Source organism: Salmo salar, chromosome ssa05, assembly GCF_905237065.1.
Source record: "Salmo salar chromosome ssa05, Ssal_v3.1, whole genome shotgun sequence".
Taxonomy (NCBI): Eukaryota; Metazoa; Chordata; class Actinopteri; order Salmoniformes; family Salmonidae; genus Salmo; species Salmo salar.
This window is the reverse complement of record NC_059446.1, coordinates 81,342,001-81,369,323: the sequence shown is the minus strand read 5'-3', so window position 1 is coordinate 81,369,323 and position 27,323 is coordinate 81,342,001. Positions and strand designations below refer to the sequence as shown.

Sequence of the window (27,323 nt, the reverse complement as noted above, 5' to 3'; positions counted from 1 at the left end):
AACATATGAAAGCTGGTGGTTCCTTTTAACATGAGTCTTCAATATTCCCAGGTAAGAAGTTTTAGGTTGTAGTTATTATAGGAATTATAGGACTATTTCTCTCTATACGATTTGTATTTCATATACCTTTGACTATTGGATGTTCTTATAGGCACTTTAGTATTGCCAGTGTAACAGTATAGCTTCCGTCCCTCTTCTCGCTCCTACCTGGGCTCGAACCAGGAACACATCGACAACAGCCACCCTCGAAGCAGCGTTACCCATGCAGAGCAAGGGGAACAACTACTCCAAGTCTCAGAGCGAGTGACGTTTGAAACGCTATTAGCGCGCACCCGCTAACTAGCTAGCCATTTCACATCGGTTACACCAGCCTAATCTTGGGAGTTGACAGGCTTGAAGTCATAAACAGTGCAATGAGCTGCTGGCAAAATGCACGAAAGTGCTGTTTGAATGAATGCTTACGAGCCTGCTGCTGCCTACCACCGCTCAGTCAGACTGCTCTATCAAATCATAGACTTAATTATAATATAATAACACACAGAAATACGAGGCTTTGGTCATTAATATGGTTGAATCCGGAAACTATCATCTTGAAAACACTGAAATACGGACCCGTTGCGTATTTCATCTAACTGGTGGCATCCCTAAGTCTAAATATTCCTGTTACATTGCACAACCTTCAATGTTATGTCATAATTACGTAAAATTCGGACAAATTAGTTGCAACAAGCCAGGCGGCCCAAACTGTTGCATATACCCTGACTCTGCGTGCAATGAACGCAAAATGACACAATTTCACCTGGTTAATATTGCCTGCTAACCTGGATTTCTTTTAGCTAAATATGCAGGTTTAAAACTATATACTTGTGTATTGATTTTAAGAAAGGCATTGATGTTTATGGTTGGAGCAACGTGTACCTAAGCGATTATATGCAACGCAGGACAGGCTAGATAACTACACATGGTTGATGATATTACTAGTTTAACTAGTGATTATGATTGATTGATTGTTTTTATAAGATAAGTTTAATGCTAGCTAGCAACTTACCTTGGCTTCTTACTGCATTCGCGTAACAGGCAGGCTCCTCGTGGAGTGCAATGTGAAGCAGGTGGTTAGAGCGTCGGACTAGTTAACCGTAAGGTTGCAAGATTGAATCCCCGGGCTGACAAGGTAAAAATCTGTCGTTCTGCCTGAACAAGGCAGTTAACCCACCGTTCCTAGGCGTCATTGAAAATAAGAATGTGTTCTTAACTGACTTGCCTAGTTAAATAAAGGTAAAAACATATTCTTTTTTTTAAACATTCGGCCAAATCGGCGTCCAAAAATACAGATTTCCGATTGTTATGAAAACTTGAAATCGGCTCGAATTAATCGCCCATTCCGATTAATCGGTCGACCTCTAACACACACACTCACAGATGCACCCTTTTAGACACACACACACAAAGACTTTATGCCTTGGCCACAAGGAGGTCACAGACATCATCATCAACACCTATCTTGGCAGTTGGCTGCTCCCATTACAAGAGGAGTTTTCATGGTATGACATCTGTAATCAAATACAACTGTACAGTCAAGCTTGAGGCCTTAGTCAGTGACTCCCTCAGGATTTACACATCAGGTGGGGTCTACATGCTTGCAGCCACAATTTCAGTTCTGCTGATCAGACATTATTCTGAGGGAAACATTTACATTTTAGTCATTTAGCAGACACTCTTATCCAGAGCAATTTACAGTAGTGAATGCATACATTTCATAAATTTTTTTCCCGTACTGGTCCCCCGTGGGAATCGAACCCACAACCCTGGCGTTGCAAACACCATGCTCTACCAACTGAGCCACACGGGAACGTTCTTCATAGCTTCACTTCTTCCATCCTCCAATGTTATTTAGAGAGCTTTCATTTTCTATCTGATATACTAATGTCATTTCTGTTCCCAGTTTTCTCTCTGCTGCAGCTGTTCGCCTTATCTAAAGCCTTATCTATTGTTAACCCATGGTCTTATTCTCAGGAACTAGTCTCCACCATGGACAAACACTGCTGGCTGCTGTGACTGAACAGCTCTGTGTACAGCCACCAACGTCTTCTCACTGTCAACTGCGTTTATTTTCAGCAAACTTAACATCTGTAAATATTTGTATGAACAAAGCAAGATTCAACAACTGAGACATAAACTGAACAAGTTCCACAGACATGTGACTAACAGAAATGTGTCCATGAACAAAGGGGGGGTCAAAATCAAAAGTAACAGTCAGTATCTGGTGTGGCCACCAGCTGCATTAAGTACTGCAGTGCATCTCCTCATGGACTGCACCAGATTTGCCAGTTCTTGCTGTGAGCTGTTACCACACTCTTCCACCAAGGCACCTGCAAGTTCCCGGTGTCACGTCCTGACCAGTAAGGGGTCATTTTGTTATAATAGTATGGTCAGGACGTGGCAGGGGTGTGTTTGATTTATGTGTCTTGGGGTTTTGGGTAATGTTCTATGTTGTCTATTTCTATGTTTGAATGTCTATTTAGTCTATTTCTATGTTCAGGTTTGGTTTGGCCTTCAGTTGGAAGCAGCTGTTCTTCGTTGCTTCTAATTGGAGGCCATATTTAAGTAGGGGGGTTTTGTCACTGTGTTGGTGGGTAGCTGTTTCTATGTATAGCTGTGTAGCATTACAGGACTGTTTTCGTCGTTGTTTGTTATTTTTTTTTTAAGTGTTCACGTTTATTAAAATAAAAGAAGAAGATGAGCACTACACCCGCTGCGCCTTGGTCCACTTTTTACGACGCACCTGACAGAACTACCCACCTAACCAGGACCAAGCAGCGGGGATTGGAGCACCAGGGAGAGGGATGGACTTGGATGATGAACGACGATTCTGGGAGGACAAACTAAGGGAGCTAGAGGAGACCAGGAGGCCCCAAAAACATTTTTTGGGGGGGCACACGGGGAGTTGGGCAGAGTCAGGATGCAGACCTGAGCCAACTCCCCGTGCTTATTACAGGGAGCGACGGATCAAGAAAGCACCGAGCTCTGCGGAAATGCGCACTGTATTGCCCAGAAGCAATCAAAGGCCGGTGCAATCAGTGAAAGCTCCTCAGTATGGCCAGGCTATGGTGAGCACTCAGCCAAGAAGGGTTATGCAGGCCGTATGGTCCAGACCTCCAGTGCATCTCCAGGGTCCAGTTTACCCTGTTCCTGCTCCTCGCACTAGCCCTGAGGTGCGTCTTACTAGGCTGGCGCCTCCAAAGCCAGTCCCACGCATCAGGCCTCTAGTGCGCCTGCCCAGTCTAGTACGTCCTGTTCCTGCTCCTCGCACTAGCCCTGTGGTGTGCGTCCCTAGTCTGGCGCCTCCAAAGCCAGCCCCACGCACCAGGCCTTTAGTGCGCCTGCACAGTCCAGTACGTCCTGTTCCTGCTCCTCGCACTAGCCCTGTGGTGCGTGTCACTAGTCTGGCACCTCCAAAGCCAGTCCCACGCATCAGGCCTTCAGTGCACAGTCCCCGTCTAGAGCTTCCGGCGACAGTGCCCCGTCTAGAGCTTCCGGCGACAGTGCCCCGTCTAGAGCTTCCGGCGACAGTGCCCCGTCTAGAGCTTCCGGCGACAGTGCCCCGTCTAGAGCTTCCGGCGACAGTGCCCCGTCTAGAGCTTCCGGCGACAGTGCCCCGTCTAGAGCTTCCGGCGACAGTGCCCCGTCTAGAGCTTCCGGCGACAGTGCCCCGTCTAGAGCTTCCGGCGACAGTGCCCCGTCTAGAGCTTCCGGCGACAGTGCCCCGTCTAGAGCTTCCGGCGACAGTGCCCCGTCTAGAGCTTCCGGCGACGGCCCGCCAGTCCGGCGCAGCCAGAGACGGCCCGCCAGTCCGGCGCAGCCAGAGACGGCCCGCCAGTCCGGCGCAGCCAGAGACGGCCCGCCAGTCCGGCGCAGCCAGAGACGGCCCGCCAGTCCGGCGCAGCCAGAGATGGCCCGCCAGTCCGGCGCAGCCAGAGTCGCTCCTCAGCCCGGAGCCTTCAGCGGATAGGTTAGGTTGGGGACTAGGGCCAGAACCAGAGCCACCTCCGTAGGGGGGAGTTTGGGGAAGGGGGGGTGTTTGCACAGGAACCGTCGGTGACGGTGGCCACCCTCCCTTCCCTCCCTTTAGTTTTTTTTGTTGTTGTGGGTTATTGTTGGGGTCTTTTGGTTAAGGTGCATTTGGGGTCTGCACCTTTGGGGGGGGGGATTACTGTCACGTCCTGACCAGTAAGGGGTCATTTTGTTATTATAGTATGGCAGGGGTGTGTTTGATTTATGTGTCTTGGGTTTTTGGGTAATGTTCTATATTGTCTATTTGTATGTTTGAATGTCTATTTAGTCTATTTCTATGTTCAGGTTTGGTTTGGCCTTCAATTGGAAGCAGCTGTTCTTCGTTGCTTCTAATTGGAGGCCATATTTAAGTAGGGGGTTTTTGTCACTGTGTTGGTGGGTAGCTGTTTCTATGTATAGCTGTGTAGCCTTACACGACTGTTTTCGTCGTTGTTTGTTATTTTTTTGTTAAGTGTTCACGTTTATTAAAATAAAAGAAGAAGATGAGCACTGCACCCGCTGTGCCTTGGTCCACTTTTTACGACGCACCTGACACCCGGACAATTCTGTGGGGAATGGCCCTAGCCCTCACCCTCCGATCCAACAGGTCCCAGACGTGCTCAATGGGATTGAGATCCGGGCTCTTCGCTGGCCATGGCAGAACACTAACAGTCCTGTCTTGCAGGAAATCACGCACAGAACGAGCAGTATGGCTGGTGGCATTGTCATGCTGGAGGGTCATGTCAGGATGAGCCTGCAGGAAGAGAACCGCATGAGGGAGGAGGATGTCTTCCCTGTAACGCACAGATTGCCTGCAATGACAACAAGCTCAGTCCGATGATGCTGTGACACACCGCCCCAGACCATGATGGACCCTCCACCTCCAAATCGATCCCGCTCCACAGTACAGGCCTCTGTGTAACGCTCATTCCTTCAACGATAAATGTGAATCCGACCATCACCCCTGGTGAGACAAAACCGCGACTCGTCAGTGAAGAGCAGACAGTCTGAGCACTGATGGAGGGATTGTGTGTTCCTGGTATAAATTGAGCAGTTGTTGTTGCCATCCTGTACCTGTCCTGCAGGTGTGATGTTCGGATGTACCGATCCTGTGCAGGTGTTGTTACACGTGGTCTGCCACTGCAAGGACGATCAGCTGTTCGTCCTGTCTCTCTGTAGCGCTGTCTTAGGCGTCTCAGTACGGACACTGCAATTTATTGCCCTGGCCACATCTGCAGTCCTCATGCCTCCTTGCAGCATGCCTAAGGCACGTTCACGCAGATGAGCAGGGAACCTGGGCATCTTTCTTTTGGTGTTTTTCAGAGTCAGTAGAAAGGCCTCTTCAGTGTCCTAAGTTTTCATAACTGTGACCTTAATTGCCTACCGTCTGTAAGCTGTTAGTGTCTTAACGACCGTTCCACAGGTGCGTGTTCATTAATTGTTTATGGTTCATTGAACAAGCATGGGAAACAGTGTTTAAACCCTTTACAATGAAGATCTGTGAAGTTATTTGGAGTTTTACGAATTATCTTTGAAAGACAGGGTCCTGAAAAAGGGACGTTTATAACCACCATTTCTCTTCTAATACTGTGTGATGACTATTGATTTGAACTATTTTATCAAGAGACTATTTTATCAAGGGACTATTTTATCAAGGGACTATTTTATCAAGGGACTATTTTATGTGACTACACTGTCCCCCCCTTACTGACTACCTTGCTCTTCTCCCCCACTGACTACCCTGCTCTCTTCCCACACTGACTACCTAGCTCTCCACCCCACTGACTACCCTGCTCTCCTCCCCAGCTGACTTCCCTGCTCTCCTTCCCCATTAGTTTCTCTACCAGCTCTCTGCTTACTGCTTATCACCCAGCTGGCTTTGTTATGTCTCTGTCTGTGTGTCTGACCACATCTCCCTGTGTCTCAGTGTCTCTGTTCCCTTGTCTCCCTCCGTCTGTCTGTCTGTCTGTCTGTCTGTCTGTCTGTCTGTCTGTCTGTCTGTCTGTCTGTCTGTCTGTCTGTCTGTCTGTCTGTCTGTCTGTCTGTCTGTCTGTCTGTCTGTCTGTCTGTCTGTCTGTCTGTCTCTATCCTATGAACCCTGTCTGTCTGTCTGTCTCTATCCTATGAACCCTGTCTGTCTGTCTGTCTGTCTCTATCCTATGAACCCTGTCTGTCTGTCTGTCTGTCTGTCATCATCATGCTATACACATTGTGTGTGTCCTGTCTGCAATCCCCCCCGTCGGCCGTCCTTGCAGCAAAGCTTTAGTCTGGAATGTCTGTCGGCGCCTATACCTCAACGCTTTGGCTTTCAGCCCTCCCTGTGCTTTGGCTCTCAGCCCTCCCTGTGCTTTGGCTCTCAGCCCTCCCTGTGCTTTGGCTCTCAGCCCTCCCTGTGCTTTGGCTCTCAGCCCTCCCTGTGCTTTGGCATGCGCCCCCCTCCCCACCACCGCTAGTACTACCCCCAACAGTCCTGCTCCCCCCCCCACCATGCAGCCCTGAGGAGACCCTCCATGCCCCCTGCGGTGGTCAGGTCCTCTACCCCACCTCCACACTGACAGGCTGCAGCCACCCCAAAAGCAGCAGCTGACCCATGCAGTCCACAGATCCATACATGCCGGTGGGACAGGACAGGACAGAGGGCCACAGCATTAAATACATCAGAGCTGTAAAGGTTTTGACATACGCCACTCTAGTGGTGTCTCTCTGAAAGACACACAGCAGGGCTGGACACTGTCCAGTTCCAATCCAGGGATTTCAGTGTCAAGTTATGTAGAGAAATCACTGGCTGTTTCTCATAGAGCTCCTGTTAGGATGCAACAGTGATCCATTATAGTGCTATTTTACTTTGATAAGAGACACAAAATGGCTTCAAATCTAGTTAGGTGATTATTGTGGATTTGTTAAAAGCTGTCGGCTAAATACTTACACTGAATATGATGGCAAACACACTAGAGTAACATGAAATTACATTTAGAATTAAATAATGTTTTGGTCCATCGTAGATTTAGTGATTTTCTTTGTTGAATATTGTGACACTAAGCTGTTTGGAAAGCGGCATGTTGTCTTAACACATGCTAACACAATGTGCCTTGGCCTTGTGGGGGAAATGCTATTGAAATGTCCTCAGGTTGTCACTCACTTTCAGAGCCTGTGTAGGATGCTTGTGTAATCCTTGTCCCAAATGGCACCCTTTTCCCCTATGTAGTGTACTACTTTTGACCTGGGCCCATAGGGCTCTGGTGGAAGAAGGGCACTATGTTAGGGAACAGGGTTCCATTTGGGATGCAGTATACAGTACTGTACAGCAGGGTGACGTCAAACACATGGGGGTCTCCTCCCACCAGATCTCTGGATGATGCAATCCATTATTGTTCTACCATGAAAACATGCTGCTCTCATTGGTCCTTTTTCAACACGGTTGGTTGATGCTTCCATTGTCGTCATCTTAGCCATCCTAACGTTGTGTACAACCATGTAGAATCTCTTCCTGTTTTATGATGTTTCTATTGTACGTGTTCTAAATGAGTATCTGAACTCTGTATCTTGCACATCATTTAATTTAATTTCCACAGTGTTGTCACATGTTGTATCTTACAGCCTGTTCTGTTTCGTTCACTGTTTTTTGCTAATCGGGAGGTTTGGCCTCAAGAAGCTTACTGTGAAAAGGTCTGGAAGGTAGATGTCTCGCTATGATTAAATATAAGGAAAGTCTGAGTGCAATGCTCAGTGGAGGAGGAGATTGTTGCCTGCCTGCCTATCAACAAGTCACCCTGAATTGGAGATGATTATTCTACCCTCATTCCCCCCGCACCAAAAATAACCAGCAACTCTACTAAGTCCAGCACCAGAACTCTCATGTAACTTTTTTGTGGATGTTGAACTAACCGCCTGCTTGTTTCATAGCCTTTCTTTGTTTCTCTTTTGGACAGCTCTAACTCTGTCCACACACATTGCATCTGTTGTGTGTGTGTGTGTGTGTGTGTGTGTGTGTGTGTGTGTGTGCCTAGCTCTATCTAACCCAGACCTAGCTATGGATATGAAACAGCAGCAGCATGTATTTAACAGAACTCTCTGTCTCTCTCTCTATAGCCCAGCAGACCAGGGTACCCAAGCCCACGCTCCAGTGAGGGGTTCTACCCCAGCCCACAGCACCTGGGGCAGCCCACCCACTACCAGGTAGAGCAAGGAGAGCTGGTACACGGGGGGGCAGCCCACCCACTACCAGGTAGAGCAAGGAGAGCTGGTACACGGGGGGGCAGCCCACCCACTACCAGGTAGAGCAAGGAGAGCTGGTACACGGGGGGGCAGCCCACCCACTACCAGGTAGAGCAAGGAGAGCTGGTACACGGGGGGGCAGCCCACCCATTACCAGGTAGAGCAAGGAGAGCTGGTACATTGTGTTATAAAGTAGTTATAACAGCCCACCCACTACCAGGTAGAGCAAGGAGAGATGGTACATTGTGTTATAAAGTAGTTATAACAGCACACCCACTACCAGGTAGAGCAAGGAGAGCTGGTACATTGTGTTATAAAGTAGTTATAACAGCACACCCACTACCAGGTAGAGCAAGGAGAGCTGGTACACGGGGGGGGGCAGGTAGCCTAGCAGTTAAGAGCGTTGGACCAGTAACGAAATGTTACTGAACAGCCGACTAGGTGACAAATCTGTCGAGTGCCATTGAACGAGGCACTTAACCCTAACTGCTCCTGTAAGTCGCTCTGGATAAGAGTGTCTGCTAAATGACTCAAATGTAAATGTTAAATGTGTTATAACAGCATAACCACTAGCAGGTAGAGCAAGGAGAGATGGTACATTGTGTTATAAAGTAGTTATAACAGCATAACCACTAGCAGGTAGAACAAGGAGAGCTGGTACATTGTGTTATAAAGTAGTTATAACAGCATAACCACTAGCAGGTAGAGCAAGGAGAGCTTGTACATTGTGTTATAAAGTAGTTATAACATCATAACCACTAGCAGGTAGAGCAAGGAGAGCTGGTACATTGTGTTATAAAGTAGTTATAACATCATAACCACTAGCAGGTAGAGCAAGGAGAGCTTGTACATTGTGTTATAAAATAGTTATAACATCATAACCACTAGCAGGTAGCCTAGCTACTACAACACACTGACAGAGAGACATGAGACTGTGTGTTTATACAGTAGTTATAACAGCATAACCACTAGCAGGTAGTCTAGCTACAACAACACACTGACAGAGAGACATGAGACAGTACCCTGTGTTTATACAGTAGTTATAACAGCATAACCACTAGCAGGTAGCCTAGCTACTACAACACACTGACAGAGAGACATGAGACTGTGTGTTTATACAGTAGTTATAACAGCATAACCACTAGCAGGTAGTCTAGCTACAACAACACACTGACAGAGAGACATGAGACAGTACCCTGTGTTTATACAGTAGTTATAACAGCATAACCACTAGCAGGTAGCCTAGCTACTACAACACACTGACAGAGAGACATGAGACAGTACCCTGTGTTTATACAGTAGTTATAACAGCATAACCACTAGCAGGTAGCCTAGCTACTACAACACACTGACAGAGAGACATGAGACAGTACCCTGTGTTTATACAGTAGTTATAACAGCATAACCACTAGCAGGTAGCCTAGCTACTACAACACACTGACAGAGAGACATGAGACTGTGTGTTTATACAGTAGTTATAACAGGCGTTTCCCTAGATGTCATGGGATTCTGTTTTGGTAGTTGGGATATTGGGGGTTCCTGATCTAAGTAGATACATTACTAATTCAAAGGCCCCTGTCTTTCCCAGATGGCAGGATACCCAGGCCCCCACGGCATGCCCTCCATGACCAGTGGGATGTACCCTCCCCAGGCCTCCCACGATCCCCATGACACCTGGAACCCCCACCGACAGCAGGACCTCCCCATGTGGTCCCCCAACATGGAGGTAAGGATCTGGGGATGGACCAGTGTTGTACACCTGGTGCTCCTAGTAACAAGATGGTAATGTAGTAGCGATTGAGGTTGGTGAGGGACAATGCACTGATTCTCTCTCTCTCAATCTCTCTTTTTCTCTCTTTCTTTCTATCTCTCTCTTTTGCTCTTTCTCTCTCTCTCTCTCTCTCTCTCTCTCTCTCTCTCTCTCTCTCTCTCTCTCTCTCTCTCTCTCTCTCTCTCTCTCTCTCTCTCTCTCTCTCTGTGTCTGTCTGTCTCAGGACAGGGGGTCTCTGGACATGCAGGTGATGGGTCAGGTTCTCCCCCCCCTCCTGATGGAGGAACAGCTGATGATGCAACAGCAGCAGATGGAGGAGGACCAGCGGTGGCTGGAGCAGGAGGAACGCTTCCTGGTAATAACACACACTATATATACATACACCCATACCACACACACGCACTATATATACATACACACATACCACACACACACATACCACATACACACACATATACAAGCACACACACACTATATATATACACACACATACCACACACACACAAACCACACATACCACACACATACCACACACACATAATCGTTGTACATACCTGCCTCCTGTAACCCCTCTGATAGTGATGCAGGAGATAACAGACTTGCCCCTTCATGTTCTGTTTTCAGGGTGTTTACTTACAACTGTAATGTCTGACACAAAGGTAGATCATCATTCCTTGGAAAGCCCTGTGTTAATTGTGCACAGATGTCGTACATTATGTTTTGCACTGGCTTCATACCCCTCAGTTATTTTAGTAGTACCGTATCATTATCTCTGAGATGTGTCCCAGAGCGCCTCAGTTCACTTCCTGGATCAGTTTTTACTTTCAACGGACAAAGACGTTTTAAGAGAAAGGGGGAAACAAAAACCATCGTCGTATGTTTTTCAGACCTTTGGCAAAGCTGTCAAGTTTTGTGTGTTCTCAAAGTTTTATAACTTTATAATGTATGTGTGGTTTTGCCACCAAGTACTACGTCATGTTTTGCAGAGGGGTCAAATATTTATTTCCCTCATTAAAATGCAAATCAATTTCTAACATTTTTGACATGCGTTTTTCAGGATTTTTTTGTTGTTATTCTGTCTCTCACTGTTCAAATAAACCTACCATTAAAATTATAGACTGATCATTTCTTTGTCAGTGGGCAAATGTACAAAATCAGCAGGGGATCAAATACTTTTTTTCCCTCGTGTGTGTGTGTGTGTGTGTGTGTGTGTGTGTGTGTGTGTGTGTGTGTGTGTGTGTGTGTGTGTGTGTGTGTGTGTGTGTGTGTGTGTGTGTGTGTGTGTGTGCGCGCACACAGGTGTGGCTAAAGCAAATTTGTAGCTAATGATAGTTTTGTCCCTCCATGCTGTGTCAAGTATGGTAAACTTATTTTGACCCACAGTTGGTGAAAGCCAAATAATCTTTGCTGGAAAGCTGAGTAGGTTGTATGTAGTTTAGACCCGTAGACACATTTCATACAAGGGGAGGGACTACTAGAAGAAAGGAAGGAGAGGGAGAGAGATATGGAGGGAGAAAGAGACAGGGTGAGAGAGCGAGAGGTGGAGAGCTAGAGATAGCGAGGGATAGAGATAGCGAGGGATAGAGAGAGAGACAAAGAGGGAGGAAGAAAGAGGCAGGCGAACAGAGAAAGACGCTATCTGGCTGCATGTTCACTTTGTGTGAGACAGTCAGCGAGCCAGTCAGTCAGTCAGCGAGCCAGTCAGTCAGTGAGCCAAGCCGTGTAAACAGGAGTAAAAGTGGGGAACCTCTCTCATCCTGTTGATGGAATTCCTAGCAGCTCGCTCCATGCTCTCCTCCCAGGCACTGAAACACCCAGCAGAGAACAGCAGTCCAAAGGATGCAGGTTTTCAAGTCCTGCCTCGGAAAACTGGTACAGCATTAGGGAAGGAGGGAGGGAAGGAGAGAGGAATGCCAGTAGTTTGGCAGGCAGCTGGCGTGAGACTGAAGTTTTAATAAGTTAACGGGCAAAGCAGCAGCAGGAGTACATTTGCTGCGCTGCGGGATTCTAAGCTGTGTACAACTGTTCCTTCTGTGTTGAAGTGTTAGAAAGATAAATAATTGAATGTGTCTACTACTGTAATGTTAAAATATATTAGCATACTAGAAAAAATATTAACATACTAGAATTGATGCCCATCAAGAAATAACACCGACAAGTGCACTGGAAAACCATTTAAAATAACTTTCGGTGCAGCGCATTAGATAAAGTCCCTCAGAAGATGTGGTTTTAGCTGCAATCTAATGTCGACTTAGCTTGTGGAAAACGGTATAGAGCTAGGTAAGGGTGTTACGCATTCGCAGTTGTTGGGTCTCGAGCTTTCTGCAAGTTGGATGAGCAGCGCATTTACCTCAGCAACAGAAAGTCACTTCAACGCCTAGCTAGCTTACATTAGCTGAAACCCTATATTACAATACAACACACACACAAATAATAATGACGACTCCAAGGATCAAGTGGAGAATGTCTCATGTTACCATTTTGTCCTGTGTTTACGTAGCAGTGATTTGTATTTGTCATGATATTGTATATTAATTTAGATTTGATCTGACTGATTTGAATATCAGTGCATCAGATGTCATACCACTGTTATAGCAAAGTAATGTCCATTATCACTGTGATATAGAGAAATAAGGATTGTTTTCCACTTTGAAATCAGTCTGATCATTTGTTTGTTTGTTCGTTCGATCATTCATTTAACCTGCTGTGTCTCTCTCGGTCACAACCAGAAGCCGGATTCAAGGAATTCCAGAGGCAGCATTGACCGGGATGACTGCATCCTCCAGGGCCAAGTAAGTCTCCTCTTTCTACTTGGTTTTCCTGGATGGAATAACAGTCAACGCTATCTCCTTTTCTCTTTACCTCTCTCACAAATATGCAAAATACCTTGGGCTTTCACTCAAAAGAAGTTAAAGAGATTTTGTCGGGGGGGGGTCCCGTCAATGTCTCTCTGTTGTCTGTGCTTGTTGTACCACTCCTAGCCTGGGGTTGTGTATGAGTTATACAGTGAGTCAGTGAGTATTACAGTGAGTCAGTCGTACAGTTGGAGAGAACACTCCCAGACAGCCTGTGTAGTAACTCTAGAGGCTCAAGTCAATCAAACCAGTATTTCTGTATTTACGCTGTAGTGCAGTATATTAGCAGGCAGAAATGTTTTCCTTACTGAAAGGTTTTGTGGTAAAATAGCAACAGAATGATAGATGCTATAAGTTTTTAAAACACGACTTGGCTCAGAGAGCTTCAACATATAAATGCATAATAGATACAGTGCATTCGGAAAGTATTCAGACCCCTATTTTTCCACATTTTGTTACGTTACAACCTTATTCCAAAATATATTAAATAAATACAAATTCCCATCAATCTACACACAATACCACTGTCGTGTCTTTGGCTATGCCGGATTAAGTGATATGACATGCTAACCTATAAAATTCTTTCTCTGTAATTAATATTACCTGATTAAGCTAATCATGTAAATGTAATTAACTAGAAAGTCGGGGCACCACGGAAGAACGTTTATAGAGCCGTTATCTTCCGAATAAACTCTTAAAATACTTAGTAATATTTTACATCGATAGCAGTCAATATTAACCCTTATCTTATTTTCAGTCTCATAATGAAAGTTGTAAATTCTTGGCTATCTTCACGAACCCTGGCTAACAAGTTGAATCAGCAATACAAAATTGGGTTTAATTATTTATTTACTAAATACCTAAACTAATCACACAGAATTACAAATACACAGAATACAAATTATGATATACAGAAAACGTCCTGGTGGACGGAACCTGTATGATGGCTGGTTACACAAAGGAAAGGGGGTTGGGCTGGAATGAAAGAGCGGGAAGACTTAGGAACGAAGAAACAGCAGCTATGCTATCGTAAATACATTATCTTATGCATTCTAAATTACCGCCCATTTGGAAAAGGAAAATGCAATAAAGATTTACTCTGAGCTGCGCTTCGGTAGATTGGTCGTAGATGCTGGCCGGGTTGGCCAACAGATCTTCCTGTCCTCGGAAGAATGTCTCTGGTGGTAAATTGGATACGTGGTGGTATCTTTGTCTGTCTGTTAGACTGGATCCGTCGTCCGTCCTTTCCTAGCCCACGTCTACAGCGGCCGCTGCTAACTCAACGGCTAGGAAGTATCACTTCTGTAGTGAATAAGCTCAAAGTTCATACCATTCGCCACCAAAGCTCACGCCGAGGTTGGCTTAGTTCTGTACTTGACGTGTGTCCTTCTAACGTAGAGGCTGCACACCTCACGTACTGGAACCACGGTTATCTTTTCGTCAAAGGCTTATATAGTGGAGAGGGGGAAGGATGTGTTTCATCGTTTATAACCCCTGTCTCTTCACAGGGGTGGGCCACTGATCAAGCAGGGCACCTTCCTTATGAAAACCCAATTCTCTCATTTGGAAGCTAAAATTACATTTAATCTCCTAACAAACAATTTCAATATCAAACATTTCAATTGCATAACAATTCCATGTTACTCTGATAACTAGAGGGTGTATACTTTCTCAGGTACAGTTTATGTCGTCCTGTCATCAGTCATAATGTCTCAGATGACAACCAAACTGACATCCATACTCATTACGTTCCCAAGCATATTTCCAACTGGTTTTATTACCAAAATATGGTTCCTTTTCCCCATTTGTTTGATGTTCCCAGACTCTCTATATTTAACACAGGCTATTCAAGTCCTTCAGTAGGGTCAGAAAGAGAGGGGAAGGGAGAAAGGTATTTATGGGGGGGTCATAAACCTTACCCACAGGCCAACGTCATGACACCGCATAATGACAAAGCATAAACAGGTTTTTGGAAACGTTTTCAAATGTATTAAAAATAGAAAACTGAAATACCTTATTTACATAAGTATTCAGACCCTTAGCTATGAAACTCAAAATTGAGCTCAGGTGCGACCTGTTTCCATTGATCATCCTTGAGATGTTTCTACAACTTGATTGTTGTCCAGCTGTAGTAAATTCAATTGATTGGACATGATTTCGAAAGGCACACACCCGACTATATCAGGTCCCACAGTTGACAGTGCATCTCAGAGCAAAAACCAAGCCATGAGGTCGAAGGAATTGTCCGAAGAGCTCCGAGACAGAATTGTGTCAAGGCACAGATCTGGGGAAGGGTACCAAATAATATCTGCAGCATTGAAGGGCCTCAAGAACACAGTGGCCTCCATCATTCTTAAATTAAGTTTGGAACCACCAAGTCTCTTCCTAGAGCTGGCCACCCAACCAAACTGAGCAATTGGGGAAGAAGGGCTTTGGTCAGGGAGGTGACCAAGATCCTGATGGTCACTCTGACAGAGCTCCAGAGTTCCTCTGTGAAAATGGGAGAACCTTCCAGAAGGACAACCATCTCTGCAGCACTCCACCAATCAAGCCTTTATGGTAGAGTGGCCAGATGGAAGCCACTCCTCAGTAAAAGGCACATGACAGCCCGCTTGGAGTTTGCCAAAAGATACCTAAAGCACTCTCAGACCATGAGAAACAAGATTCTCTGGACTGATGAAACCAAGATTGAACTCTTTGGCCTGTATGCCAAACGTCACGTCTGGAGGAAACCTGGCATCATCCCTACGGTGAAACATGGTGGTGGCTGCATCATGCTGTGGGGATGTTTTTCAGCGGCAGGGACTGGGAGACTAGTCAGGATCAAGGGAAAGATGAACAGAGCAAAGTACAGAGAGATCCTTGATGAAAACCTGCTCCAGAGCACTCAGGACCTCAGACTGGGGTGAAGGTTCACCTTCCAACAGGACAACGACCCTAAGTACACAGCCAAGACAACTCAAGAGTGGCATTCTCTGAATGTCCTTGAGTTGCCCAGCCAGAGTCCAGACTTGAACCGAGTCTAACATCTCTGGAGAGACCTGAAAATAGCTGTGCAGCAACGCTCCCCATCCAACCTGACAGAGCTTGAGAGGATTTGCAGAGAAGAATGGGAGAAACTCCCCAAACACAGATGTGCCAAGCTTGTAGCTTCATACCCAAGACGACTCGAGGTTGTAATCGCTGCCAATGGTGCTTCAACAAAGTACTGAGTAAAGGGTGTAAATACTTATGTAATTGTGATAAAAACCTTGTTTTTCCAAAATGTGTAAAAAGTCAAGTGGTCTGAATACTTTCTGAATGCACTGTACATGCTTACTACATAGGCACGTTTTATGTATTTGTTTTAGCACTCTGGGGATTTACCTTCAACTGGAAAAGGGAAAGTCAAGGGGTTAACAGATTCACACAGATCATCTTGGGACCAACAATTGTAAATATATATTGATAATTTAAAAAAAGAGAATGGTTGAAGATGTAGTCTTTGCTCTTTGAATTCACGTTAGGAAACCAACATGTTTACTGGGCTTAAAAGGAGAAGAAAAGAACACTGACTGATATGAAGGAATATCCATCTGTTCTCATGTATAGAATATATCATGTAGAACTGTTTGAACATAGAATGTAGAACTGTTTGAACATAGAATGTAGAACTGTTAGAATGTAGAACTGTTGAACATAGAATGTAGAACTGTTAGAACATAGAATGTAGAACTGTTAGAACATAGAATGTAGAACTGTTAGGACATAGAACGTAGAACTGTTAGGACAAAGAACGTAGAACTGTTAGGACAATGAACGTAGAACTATTAGGACAATGAACGTAGAACTATTAGGACAATGAACGTAGAACTATTAGGACATAGAATGTAGAACTATTAGAATGTAGAACTATGAGAACATAGAATGCAGAACTATTAGGAGATAGAATGTAGAACTATTAGAATGTAGAACTATTAGAACATAGAATGTAGAACTATTTCATTTGTTCCCTGTCATTGCTCAGTATCATTACATTGAGCTGTATGGACAGCTGTGTTCTGAGCTGCATGGACCATTAGAAGGGTAATAGCCCCAAACCAAACCCACTCTTAGTTTAAAACACCGCCCGCATTAATGCAACAGCTCTCATGCAATCCACTCTATTTTACTGGGCAATTTGCAAAACCAAAATCTTGCTTCATGGCGAGATAACTGTCAGAATCTGTCTCCCTGATAATAATTATAGACAGGCAGAGGATGAAGCCAAGGAGTGATGGATAGCCGTTTAGCATGTTGAGTTGATGCACAAAAATATTGAATACAACTCTCAATAACCTCTAGGCTATTCTGTAAACTTCAATCAGCAAGTGTTTTATTGACTTACATTTAAACAGGGAATACTGCATATGGTCTGTTCTACAGTTTGTTTTAGGGCTATCACAGTAAAGCAGAGATGTGTTTTTACTGTGGAACGCCATGTAAACTGGTGGTTGGCTGTGGTCCGGTTAGGTCTGTGTATCTAAGCAGCAGGAGTATTTTGAGTGTTGGTGGAGAGACCACAACAACACAGATGACACCAGAGAGACTGCTCACTGGGATGTTGTGGAAAAACACTGTTGGAAATGTGGAATTAATCTTGCTGGTTTATTTCAACTGCTTGTTTGTGTTTGTGCAGACAGGAAACCAGCACATATACCAACCCATAGGCAAACCAGGTAATGTCTCAGCCAATGTAATTACAGGTTTACCTTACACGTATTGTTTTCACTGTTCCTCTGGTTCTCTGGCTCTAACTCTGACTGGCTCTAACTCTGACTGGCTCTAACTCTGACTCTGACTGGCTCTAACTCTGACTCTGACTGGCTCTAACTCTGACTCTGACTGACTCTGACTGGCTCTGACTCTGACTGGCTCTGACTCTGACTGACTCTGACTGGCTCTGACTCTGACTCTGACTGGCTCTAACTCTGACTGACTGGCTCTAACTCTGACTGACTGGCTCTAACTCTGACTCTGACTCTGACTGGCTCTGACTCTGACTGGCTCTAACTCTGACTCTGACTGGCTCTGACTCTGACTGGCTCTGACTCTGACTGGCTCTGACTCTGACTGGCTCTAACTCTGACTCTGACTGGCTCTAACTCTGACTGGCTCTGACTCTGACTGGCTCTAACTCTGACTCTGACTCTGACTGGCTCTAACTCTGACTCTGACTGGCTCTAACTCTGACTCTGACTGGCTCTAACTCTGACTCTGACTGGCTCTAACTCTGACTCTGACTGGCTCCCAACTCTGACTCTGACTGGCTCCCAACTCTGACTCTGACTGGCTCCCAACTCTGACTGGCTCTAACTCTGACTGGCTCTAACTCTGACTGGCTCTAACTCTGACTGGCTCTAACTCTGACTGGCTCTAACTCTGACTGGCTCTGACACCGACTCCGACACCGGCTCTAACTCTGACTGGCTCTAACTCTGACTGGCTCTAACTCTGACTGGCTCTAACTCTGACTGGCTCTAACTCTGACTGGCTCTAACTCTGACTGGCTCTAACTCTGACTGGCTCTGACACTGGCTCTAACTCTGACTGGCTCTAACTCTGACTGGCTCTGACACCGACTCCGACACCGGCTCTAACTCTGACTGGCTCTAACTCTGACTGGCTCTAACTCTGACTGGCTCTGACACCGGCTCTAACTCTGACTGGCTCTAACTCTGACTGGCTCTAACTCTGACTGGCTCTGACACCGACTCCGACACCGGCTCTAACTCTGACTGGCTCTAACTCTGACTCTGACTGGCTCTGACTCTGACTGGCTCTAACTCTGACTGGCTCTGACACCGACTCCGACACCGGCTCTAACTCTGACTGGCTCTAACTCTGACTGGCTCTAACTCTGACTGGCTCTAACTCTGACTGGCTCTAACTCTGACTGGCTCTAACTCTGACTGGCTCTAACTCTGACTGGCTCTAACTCTGACTGGCTCTGACACCGGCTCTAACTCTGACTGGCTCTAACTCTGACTGGCTCTGACTCTGACTCTGACTGGCTCTGACTCTGACTGGCTCTAACTCTGACTGGCTCTGACACCGACTCCGCACCGGCTCTAACTCTGACTGGCTCTGACACCGACTCCGCACCGGCTCTAACTCTGACTGGCTCTGACTCTGACTCTGACTGGCTCTGACTCTGACTGGCTCTGACTCTGACTGGCTCTAACTCTGACTGGCTCTAACTCTGACTCTGACTGGCTCTAACTCTGACTGGCTCTAACTCTGACTGGCTCTAACTCTGACTGGCTCTAACTCTAAATCTGACTGGCTCTGACACCGACTCTAACTCTGACTGACTGGCTCTAACTCTGACTGACTGGCTCTAACTCTGACTGACTGGCTCTAACTCTGACTGACTGGCTCTAACTCTGACTGACTGGCTCTGACTCTGACTGGCTCTAACTCTGACTCTGACTGGCTCTAACTCTGACTCTGACTGGCTCTAACTCTGACTCTGACTGGCTCTAACTCTGACTCTAACTGGCTCTAACTCTGACTCTGACTGGCTCTAACTCTGACTCTGACTGGCTCTAACTCTGACTCTGACTGGCTCTAACTCTGACTCTGACTGGCTCCCAACTCTGACTGGCTCTGACACCGGCTCTAACTCTGACTGGCTCTAACTCTGACTGGCTCTGACACCGACTCCGACACCGGCTCTAACTCTGACTGGCTCTAACTCTGACTCTGACTGGCTCTAACTCTGACTGTCTCTAACTCTGACTCTGACTGGCTCTAACTCTGACTCTGACTGGCTCTAACTCTGACTCTGACTGGCTCTAACTCTGACTCTGACTGGCTCTAACTCTGACTCTGACTGGCTCTAACTCTGACTCTGACTGGCTCTAACTCTGACTCTGACTGGCTCTAACTCTGACTCTGACTGGCTCTAACTCTGACTCTGACTGGCTCTAACTCTGACTGGCTCTAACTCTGACTGGCTCTAACTCTGACTGGCTCTAACTCTGACTGGCTCTAACTCTGACTGGCTCTGACACCGACTCCGACACCGGCTCTAACTCTGACTGGCTCTGACACCGACTCCGACACCGGCTCTAACTCTGACTGGCTCTAACTCTGACTGGCTCTGACTCTGACTGGCTCTAACTCTGACTGGCTCTAACTCTGACTGGCTCTAACTCTGACTGGCTCTGACACCGACTCTAACTCTGACTCTGACTGGCTCTAACTCTGACTGGCTCTGACACCGACTCCGCACCGGCTCTAACTCTGACTGGCTCAACTCTGACTGGCTCTAACTCTAAATCTGACTGGCTCTGACACCGACTCTAACTCTGACTGGCCCTAACTCTGACTGGCTCTAACTCTGACTGGCTCTAACTCTGACTGGCTCTGACTCTGACTGGCTCTGACACCGGCTCTAACTCTGACTGGCTCTAGCTCTGACACCGACTCCGACACCGGCTCTAACTCTGACTCTGACTGGCTCTAACTCTGACTCTGACTGGCTCTAACTCTGACTCTGACTGGCTCTGACTCTGACTGGCTCTGACTCTGACTGGCTCTGACTCTGACTGGCTCTGACTCTGACTGGCTCTAACTCTGACACCGACTCTAACTCTGACTGGCTCTGACACCGACTCCGACTCTGACACCGACTCCGACTCTGACACCGACTCTGACTCTGACACCGACTCTGACTCTGACTGGCTCTGACTCTGACTGGCTCTGACTCTGACTGGCTCTGACTCTGACTGGCTCTAACTCTGACACCGACTCTGACTCTGACTGGCTCTAACTTTGACTGGCTCTAACTCTGACTCCCTCAACTGTTCTAGCACATTCCTCAACCATTTTAACTGCTAAACTATGTTGACAGGCTGACAATTTGACTATTTTTGCTAGGCCTGTGTTAGTTTATGTTGCCATAATAGTAGATATTTGATAGGAATTCCGTTGAATCTGTGAGAGTTTGATAAGGAACGCTACATTCCTGTGCATCTTCCATATAAGTCATGCATTGGTTTTATTCCTTATGAAACTGATGATGGGTCCTTTGTCTCAACAGAACATTCATATATTGTACTATATGTTGTAGTTTAAGTATCTGTTTATTCTATTGTACTCAAGTATCTGATGGGTCCTTTGCCTCAACAGAACATGCAGCTCCACCAAAGAAACCTCCCCGTCCTGGAGCCCCCAGTCACCTGGGTAGTCTGGCCAGCCTGAACCCTGTGGACAGCTACAATGAGGGAGTGAAGGTAAGCTGATGCTCACATGTTTATTCTACCATATCTACCAATCAAACTTTACACGCATTCTACAACAATCCAGTGATTTGCTTTATCGCTCAATTTAAACCCACAGATGTACAACATGTCTCAAAGTTGTTTCAATTTATTTGTAGTTATTGTGTTGGTGTTTTACTTTTGCATGTGCACTCAAAACAAAGTGTTCATCCATCATTTTAAAGCTAGAATCCTTCATTGAAATGATAACAAAGTGGTTCAACCCACCTCTGTTTTGGTAAAAAGCTGAGGGATGGACCTGGAGAAATGTAACCCCGTTCAAATTCATAGACAGAGCTGTGGATGCAAGGACTGACCATCCATGATATCAACATGATAGTTGTAACCATGTTTTGAGGCTAGACAGTGTTTGTTTACATTTACTTTGTTTACAAACATCAGAGTAAAACAAGTTCATATGCTGGGTTCTGTTGAGGTACGACAGTTGAACTAAGCTCCTGAGACATTTACAAGTTATATTCTTCAACAATCAATGGGTATATACACTGAGTGGACAAAACATTAAGGACACCTTCCTAATATTGAGTTGCACCCCCTCCCTTTTGCCCTCAGAACAGCCTCAATTTGTCGGGGCATGGACTCTACAAGGTGTCGAAAGCGTTCCACAGGGATGCTGGCACATGTTGACTCCAATGTTTCCCACAGTTGTGTCAAGTTGGCTGGATGTCCTTTGAGTGGTGGACCATTCTTGATACACACAGGAAACTGTTGAGTGTGAAAAACCCAGCAGTGTTGCAGTTCTTGACACAAACCGGTGCGCCTGGCACCTACTACCATATCCATGTCTCAATTGTCTCAAGTCTTAAAAATCCTTCTTTACCCTGTCTCCTCCCCTTAATCTACACTGATTGAAGTTGATTTAACAGGTGACATCAATAAGGGATCATAGCTTTCACCTGGATTCACCTGGTCAGTCTATGTCATGGAAAGATCAGCTGTCCTTAATGTTTTGTACATTCAGTGTTTAATTCATTTATATGTGCAAAAATGGATGTTGCAATTAAGGATTCTATCTTTAAGCTGAGAAGTTCATGACTATGCATCTAAAACATGACTAACTGACCCCATTTCTGTTAGAACATTCCTACATGACTTTACCATGTTGGCCAGATCACAACGACTACCACTGTATTTCAACTACACAGACTTCCCCCTTTTTTATGACACCCAAAAGACCGGACATTTCACTATTTTCCCCAGTGATGGTTACTATGGCAACAGTCCGCTTAAGTTTCTCTGTGTAAGCATAGAGCATCCAGGAGTGTTACCTTCCCTAAGTTATCCAAACTGTTAGCTCTGCTCTGCTCTGCTACCACTACCACAAATGGCACACTGTTCCCGATATAGTGCACTACAGTACTTTTGACCAGAGTCCTATGGGCCCTGGTCAAAAGCAGTGCACTAAATAAGGAATAGGGGGGCTTTTGGGGTGCACCCTAAGCCTCAGTTAAAGCAGTCCCAGCTGTAGTTCACCCCCTCTCTCCTCCTTCCCCAAACACGCTCATAAATACCACATGATCGACCAGGCAGTCAGGCCTGAAATGCACCCTGGGAAGGAACACACTCTTTCCATTACACTGCCTTCTTACCATCAGCATGGAAAATGATTTAACAAGAGGAATACTCTATCTAATGTGGTTCCTTCTTCCTGAGAAAGAAGCCGACATGTAAACACTGACATGGACATTATCAGCCCATCATGACTGGAACTGAGATGGTCAGACTGGGCTATGATATGATGCATCACAAATGGATTCCTATTCCCTATATAGTACACTGCTTTTGACCAGAGCCCCATAGGCCCTAGTGGTAAAACGTTTTGCACTATATAGGAAATAGGATGTAATTTGTGCCGCTGTACTATCATGTACTCAGTACTGTGCTACCATGGCAACCTGTTCCCTGTTCTGATGAGGGAATTAGTGGGATTCATGCAAAAGATAAAAACAAGTAAAATGAAATACAAAGGCTACATTTACGCAGGCAGCCCAATTCTGATATTTTGCCAGTAATTGGTCTTTTGACCAATCAGTCAGATCCTTTGCCAGGAATTGGTCTTTTGACCAATCAGATCAGATCCTTTGCTAATAATTAGGTACCTTTTCAGAATTGGGCTGCCTGTATAAACACAGACAAAGTTTCATGCCCGCAACATTTGAGTCACCACCTCTAGATATTTCGGTATTTACTCAACCAACCTCTCCAAAGCCTTAATTATTTGGATGAAACTTTGCTCTCTGGTGTTGTTCCGTGTATTGTTAATGCTTGTTGCATTAATATTTTCTCCCTCTTCTGTCCCTCTTGCCTCTGCCTTACTGTTGTTGAACTTAGCCCTGGCGGGTAAGAGAACACTGTGAATGTGTGTGTGAACGTTTGTGTGTGTGTGTCTCTGTAGACCTAATTTCTCACAGAATTGTCAATCAGTTGTTATTTGATGCTGAAAAAGCAGGCTATGGGTTGGGTTGTGTATTGGGGTGGGACAATGGAGTCCATCAGTATCTCTGGTAACAGTGAACTTCTAATGCATCATCTGATTTGGGGCGCTTTACAAATGGCACCCCATTCCCTATATAGTGTACTACTTTAGACCAGAGGGCCCTGGTCAGAAGTATAGTATATAAGAAATAGGGTGCCATTTGGGACTCAGCCCGGGTTCATTCACCTGTTGTCTGTTCACTGAACCACTTTAGCCTTCTCATCCTAATGCATTTCTTCCATTCACCGTACTGACACAACACCTCTTTACCATCGATAAAGTGGGTCATGTAATGGGCCATGTAGAGGTCTTATAGTGGGCCATGTAGAGGTCTTATAGTGGGCCATGTAGAGGTCTTATAGTGGGCCATGTAGAGGTCTTATAGTGGGCCATGTAGAGGTCTTATAGTGGGCCATGTAGAGGTCTTATAGTGGGCCATGTAGAGGTCTTATAGTGGGCCATGTAGAGGTCTTATAGTGGGCCATGTAGAGGTCTTATAGTGGGCCATGTAGAGGTCTTATAGTGGGCCATGTAGAGGTCTTATAGTGGGCCATGTAGAGGTCTTATAGTGGGCCATGTAGAGGTCTTATAGTGGGCCATGTAGAGGTCTTATAGTGGGCCATGTAGTGGGCCATATATAGGTCTTATAGTGGGCCATATGGAGGTATTATAGTGAGCCATGTAGAGGTATTATAGTGGGCCATGTAGTGGTATTGTAGTGGGCCATGTAGTGGTATTGTAGTGGGCCATATAGAGGTATTGTAGTGGGCCATATAGAGGTATTATAGTGGGCCATGTAGAGGTCTTATAGTGGGCCATGTAGTGGGCCATATAGAGGTATTATAGTGAGCCATATAGAGGTCTTATAGTGGGCCATATAGAGGTCTTATAGTGGGCCATATAGAGGTCTTATAGTGGGCCATATAGAGGTATTATAGTAGGCGATATAGAGGTCTTATAGTGGGCCATGTAATGCTTGTGTATGTTCAGATCTGTGTTTGTGTGGCCATAATAATGTGTGTTTGTCTACAACATTGTTTCAAACAACCCTCTGAATCCTAAACGTAACACACTGACTTCTTCCTAAATGGGATCTGTGCACTTTTGACATGATTTAGGATTAATGCTGAATTCCAAATAACTCCATTATAGAATGTATTGTTTATTCCAGATGCTGACATCTTCCTAACATAACCTCTAACCCTCTCTAGACCCGATGTACAATTTCAAGGATATATTTGACTTAATTTAGCCCCTGGTGTTTGTAGAAACTGTCGTTTCAAATTCCTTGGGTTTTTGTCATTGTGATTTACTACCATGAGTGACTGTGGTGTTGACTGACTGGTGATATATACTGCCATCTATTGGTGAGAGTTAAGAAATGCAAGGTTGAACACTATATGAAACATCTGACCCTCTGTGTTATTTCTCCTTCTCTGCTCACAGTGTATTTTTCTCCTTCATTCAGCTCCAGCCTCAGGAGATCAGCCCACCCCCCACTGCTAACCTGGACCGCTCTAATGACAAGGTCTATGAGAATGTCACAGGACTGGTGAAGGCTGTCATAGAGATGTCCAGTAGAATTCAGCCTGCGCCTCCCGAGGAATACGTGCCAATGGTCAAGGTAGGAGAGACACAGTGTTCATTATCTCCACATTCAATCATCAGGGTTCATTGTAGCAAAACCTTTATGTTTCGTTCTTTTTGGAAATGTTTTATCCTTACTGAACATGGCCCAGGGCTTTCTTCCTTGTGGTTCGTGGAGAGCATTTGACCTTTTTTTACCTTTAGCAGACGCTCTGATCCAGAGAGACTTACAGTAGTGAGTGCATACATTTTCATACTGGTCCCCCGTGGGAATCAAACCCACAACCCTGGCGTTGCGAGCACCATGTTCTACCAACTAAGCTACACAGGACAGAGCAGAGTTCTAGGATTGGTTCATATGAGTATATTTGTGTTTCAGGATGTGGGTCTGGCACTGAGGACACTCCTGGCCACAGTGGATGAAACAATCACGTTACTTCCAGCTAGCACACACAGAGAGGTACGTTAACCAGGCATGAGCTATTTCTGGTCCAGTACTATGTTAGTCCCCTCTGCCTTCTCTTATACAGGACATTTTGTTTTAATTAGTTATATAATACTGGAATATGTGCACCCTGTTCATTCTCTGAACCTATTTTTATTTTATCTGTCAATATATAATAATAATAATATTTGGAACATTTATGTTTTAATAAAGTACTATCTTATCTTAAAGGTGGAGATGGCCCAGAAGCTGTTGAACTCTGACCTGGCGGAGCTGATCAACAAGATGAAGCTGGCCCAGCAGTACGTCATGACCAGCCTGCAGCAGGACTACAAGAAACAGATGCTGACAGCCGCCCACGCCCTGGCTGTAGACGCCAAGAACCTTCTAGACGTCATCGACCAGAGCCGGCTCAGGATGTTGGGCCAGGCCCAGCCGCCACCTCACTAGTGCTGGGGGAGGAGGGTGTGGAGTGTGGGATGAACGGACTCAACTCAAAGCTTCTGGCTGAATGACTGTCTGGACAGATGGAAGCCATGTGGGGGCGCCCTTGGGTTTGTTCACCTGTTCTGTCATTTCTAATCAGTGATTACTTCAAGGAAGGGAGGAATGAGGAAGAATGCACTGTGAAGGAATTTGAATGGGGCACTGCTTCTACAGGACCGTCAGATGGACTGGACTCCATGTGCATCACCAGGCAGACTAGCGACCACCTCTGACCCTCACTCCCAACACACCACTACTTTTTATAGACTTGGAATCTTTGAAGAGTTATTTTATTTTATGCTGCACCGATTGTGTCGGCTGACTAACTGTGAATTCCTACAGTCCCAGATTTCATCTGAAGAAGAATCAGGAGGCACACTTCAGAAATTGCTCTCCCCAGAGGACATATGGGAGATGATGTGGACAACACAACTGAACTAGAACCTCTATTCTTTAGTAGACAGAACACTGAACTCCTCACACTACGTCTAACATGTCTGCGTCATTGTTAACACTTGTCACAAGCTCAATAGTGATTCATGGAGGATCACAAACACTGGGATATATTTTGTCTTGGCTCAGTCGGCCATCTTGTCAAATAGGAGAAAATAAAGGATGAAATAAAATGATGACAAAAAGACAAAGCTGTGACAGTGCTTTCCTGTGTTTACGAATGACAGCCAAAGCTGTGACAGTGCTTTCCTGTGTTTACGAATGACAGCCAAAGCTGAGACAGTGCTTTCCTGTGTTTACGAATGACAGCCAAAGGATGGTGTTAGCATGTCATTTATTTTCCTTAATGATGTTTAGCTGAATCTTTAATTTCTCTAATAGTTTAATAGATTTACATTCATATTTTAAACTTCGACATTTCATCAACACATGTTCCCATTTAGCACCAACAGGAATGAATGAATACATTAACGGGTCATCTCAGCAGTACTTCTCATACTAATCAGCTATTACATAAGTCTTATTCATAGCTTACTGACAAGTTACCATGCTTATCATTTAGGTCTATCTGTGATATTTGCTGAGAAGAGAGGGGACACCTATTGCAGTGTATTGACTGACTTTAACATGTACTTCAATCAGTTGAAAATGTAAAGTAATGATATTGTCACGATTCCCA

General features: G+C 45.4%; 1 protein-coding gene across 13 annotated transcripts in view; it reads left to right on the top strand.

Moving 5' to 3' along the window:
* Positions 1 to 26,835, top strand: part of LOC106606028 (focal adhesion kinase 1) — a 135,559-nt gene extending 108,724 nt beyond the window's left edge. For 11 of the 13 annotated variants that reach the window (XM_045719121.1, XM_045719123.1, XM_045719122.1 and 8 more), the window contains 10 exons: positions 8,140 to 8,226; positions 9,854 to 9,991; positions 10,260 to 10,391; positions 12,766 to 12,828; positions 17,549 to 17,588; positions 21,046 to 21,149; positions 23,529 to 23,537; positions 25,142 to 25,297; positions 25,640 to 25,720; positions 25,937 to 26,835. In XM_045719121.1, the coding sequence (XP_045575077.1) occupies positions 8,140 to 8,226; positions 9,854 to 9,991; positions 10,260 to 10,391; positions 12,766 to 12,828; positions 17,549 to 17,588; positions 21,046 to 21,149; positions 23,529 to 23,537; positions 25,142 to 25,297; positions 25,640 to 25,720; positions 25,937 to 26,155 (1,029 nt within the window). In that variant the 3' untranslated portion in view covers positions 26,156 to 26,835. The remainder of the gene's footprint in view (positions 1 to 8,139; positions 8,227 to 9,853; positions 9,992 to 10,259; positions 10,392 to 12,765; positions 12,829 to 17,548; positions 17,589 to 21,045; positions 21,150 to 23,528; positions 23,538 to 25,141; positions 25,298 to 25,639; positions 25,721 to 25,936) is intronic. The other 2 variants (XM_045719116.1, XM_045719120.1) reach the window with 1 other exon arrangement.
* The last annotated feature ends 488 nt before the right edge of the window (positions 26,836 to 27,323 follow it).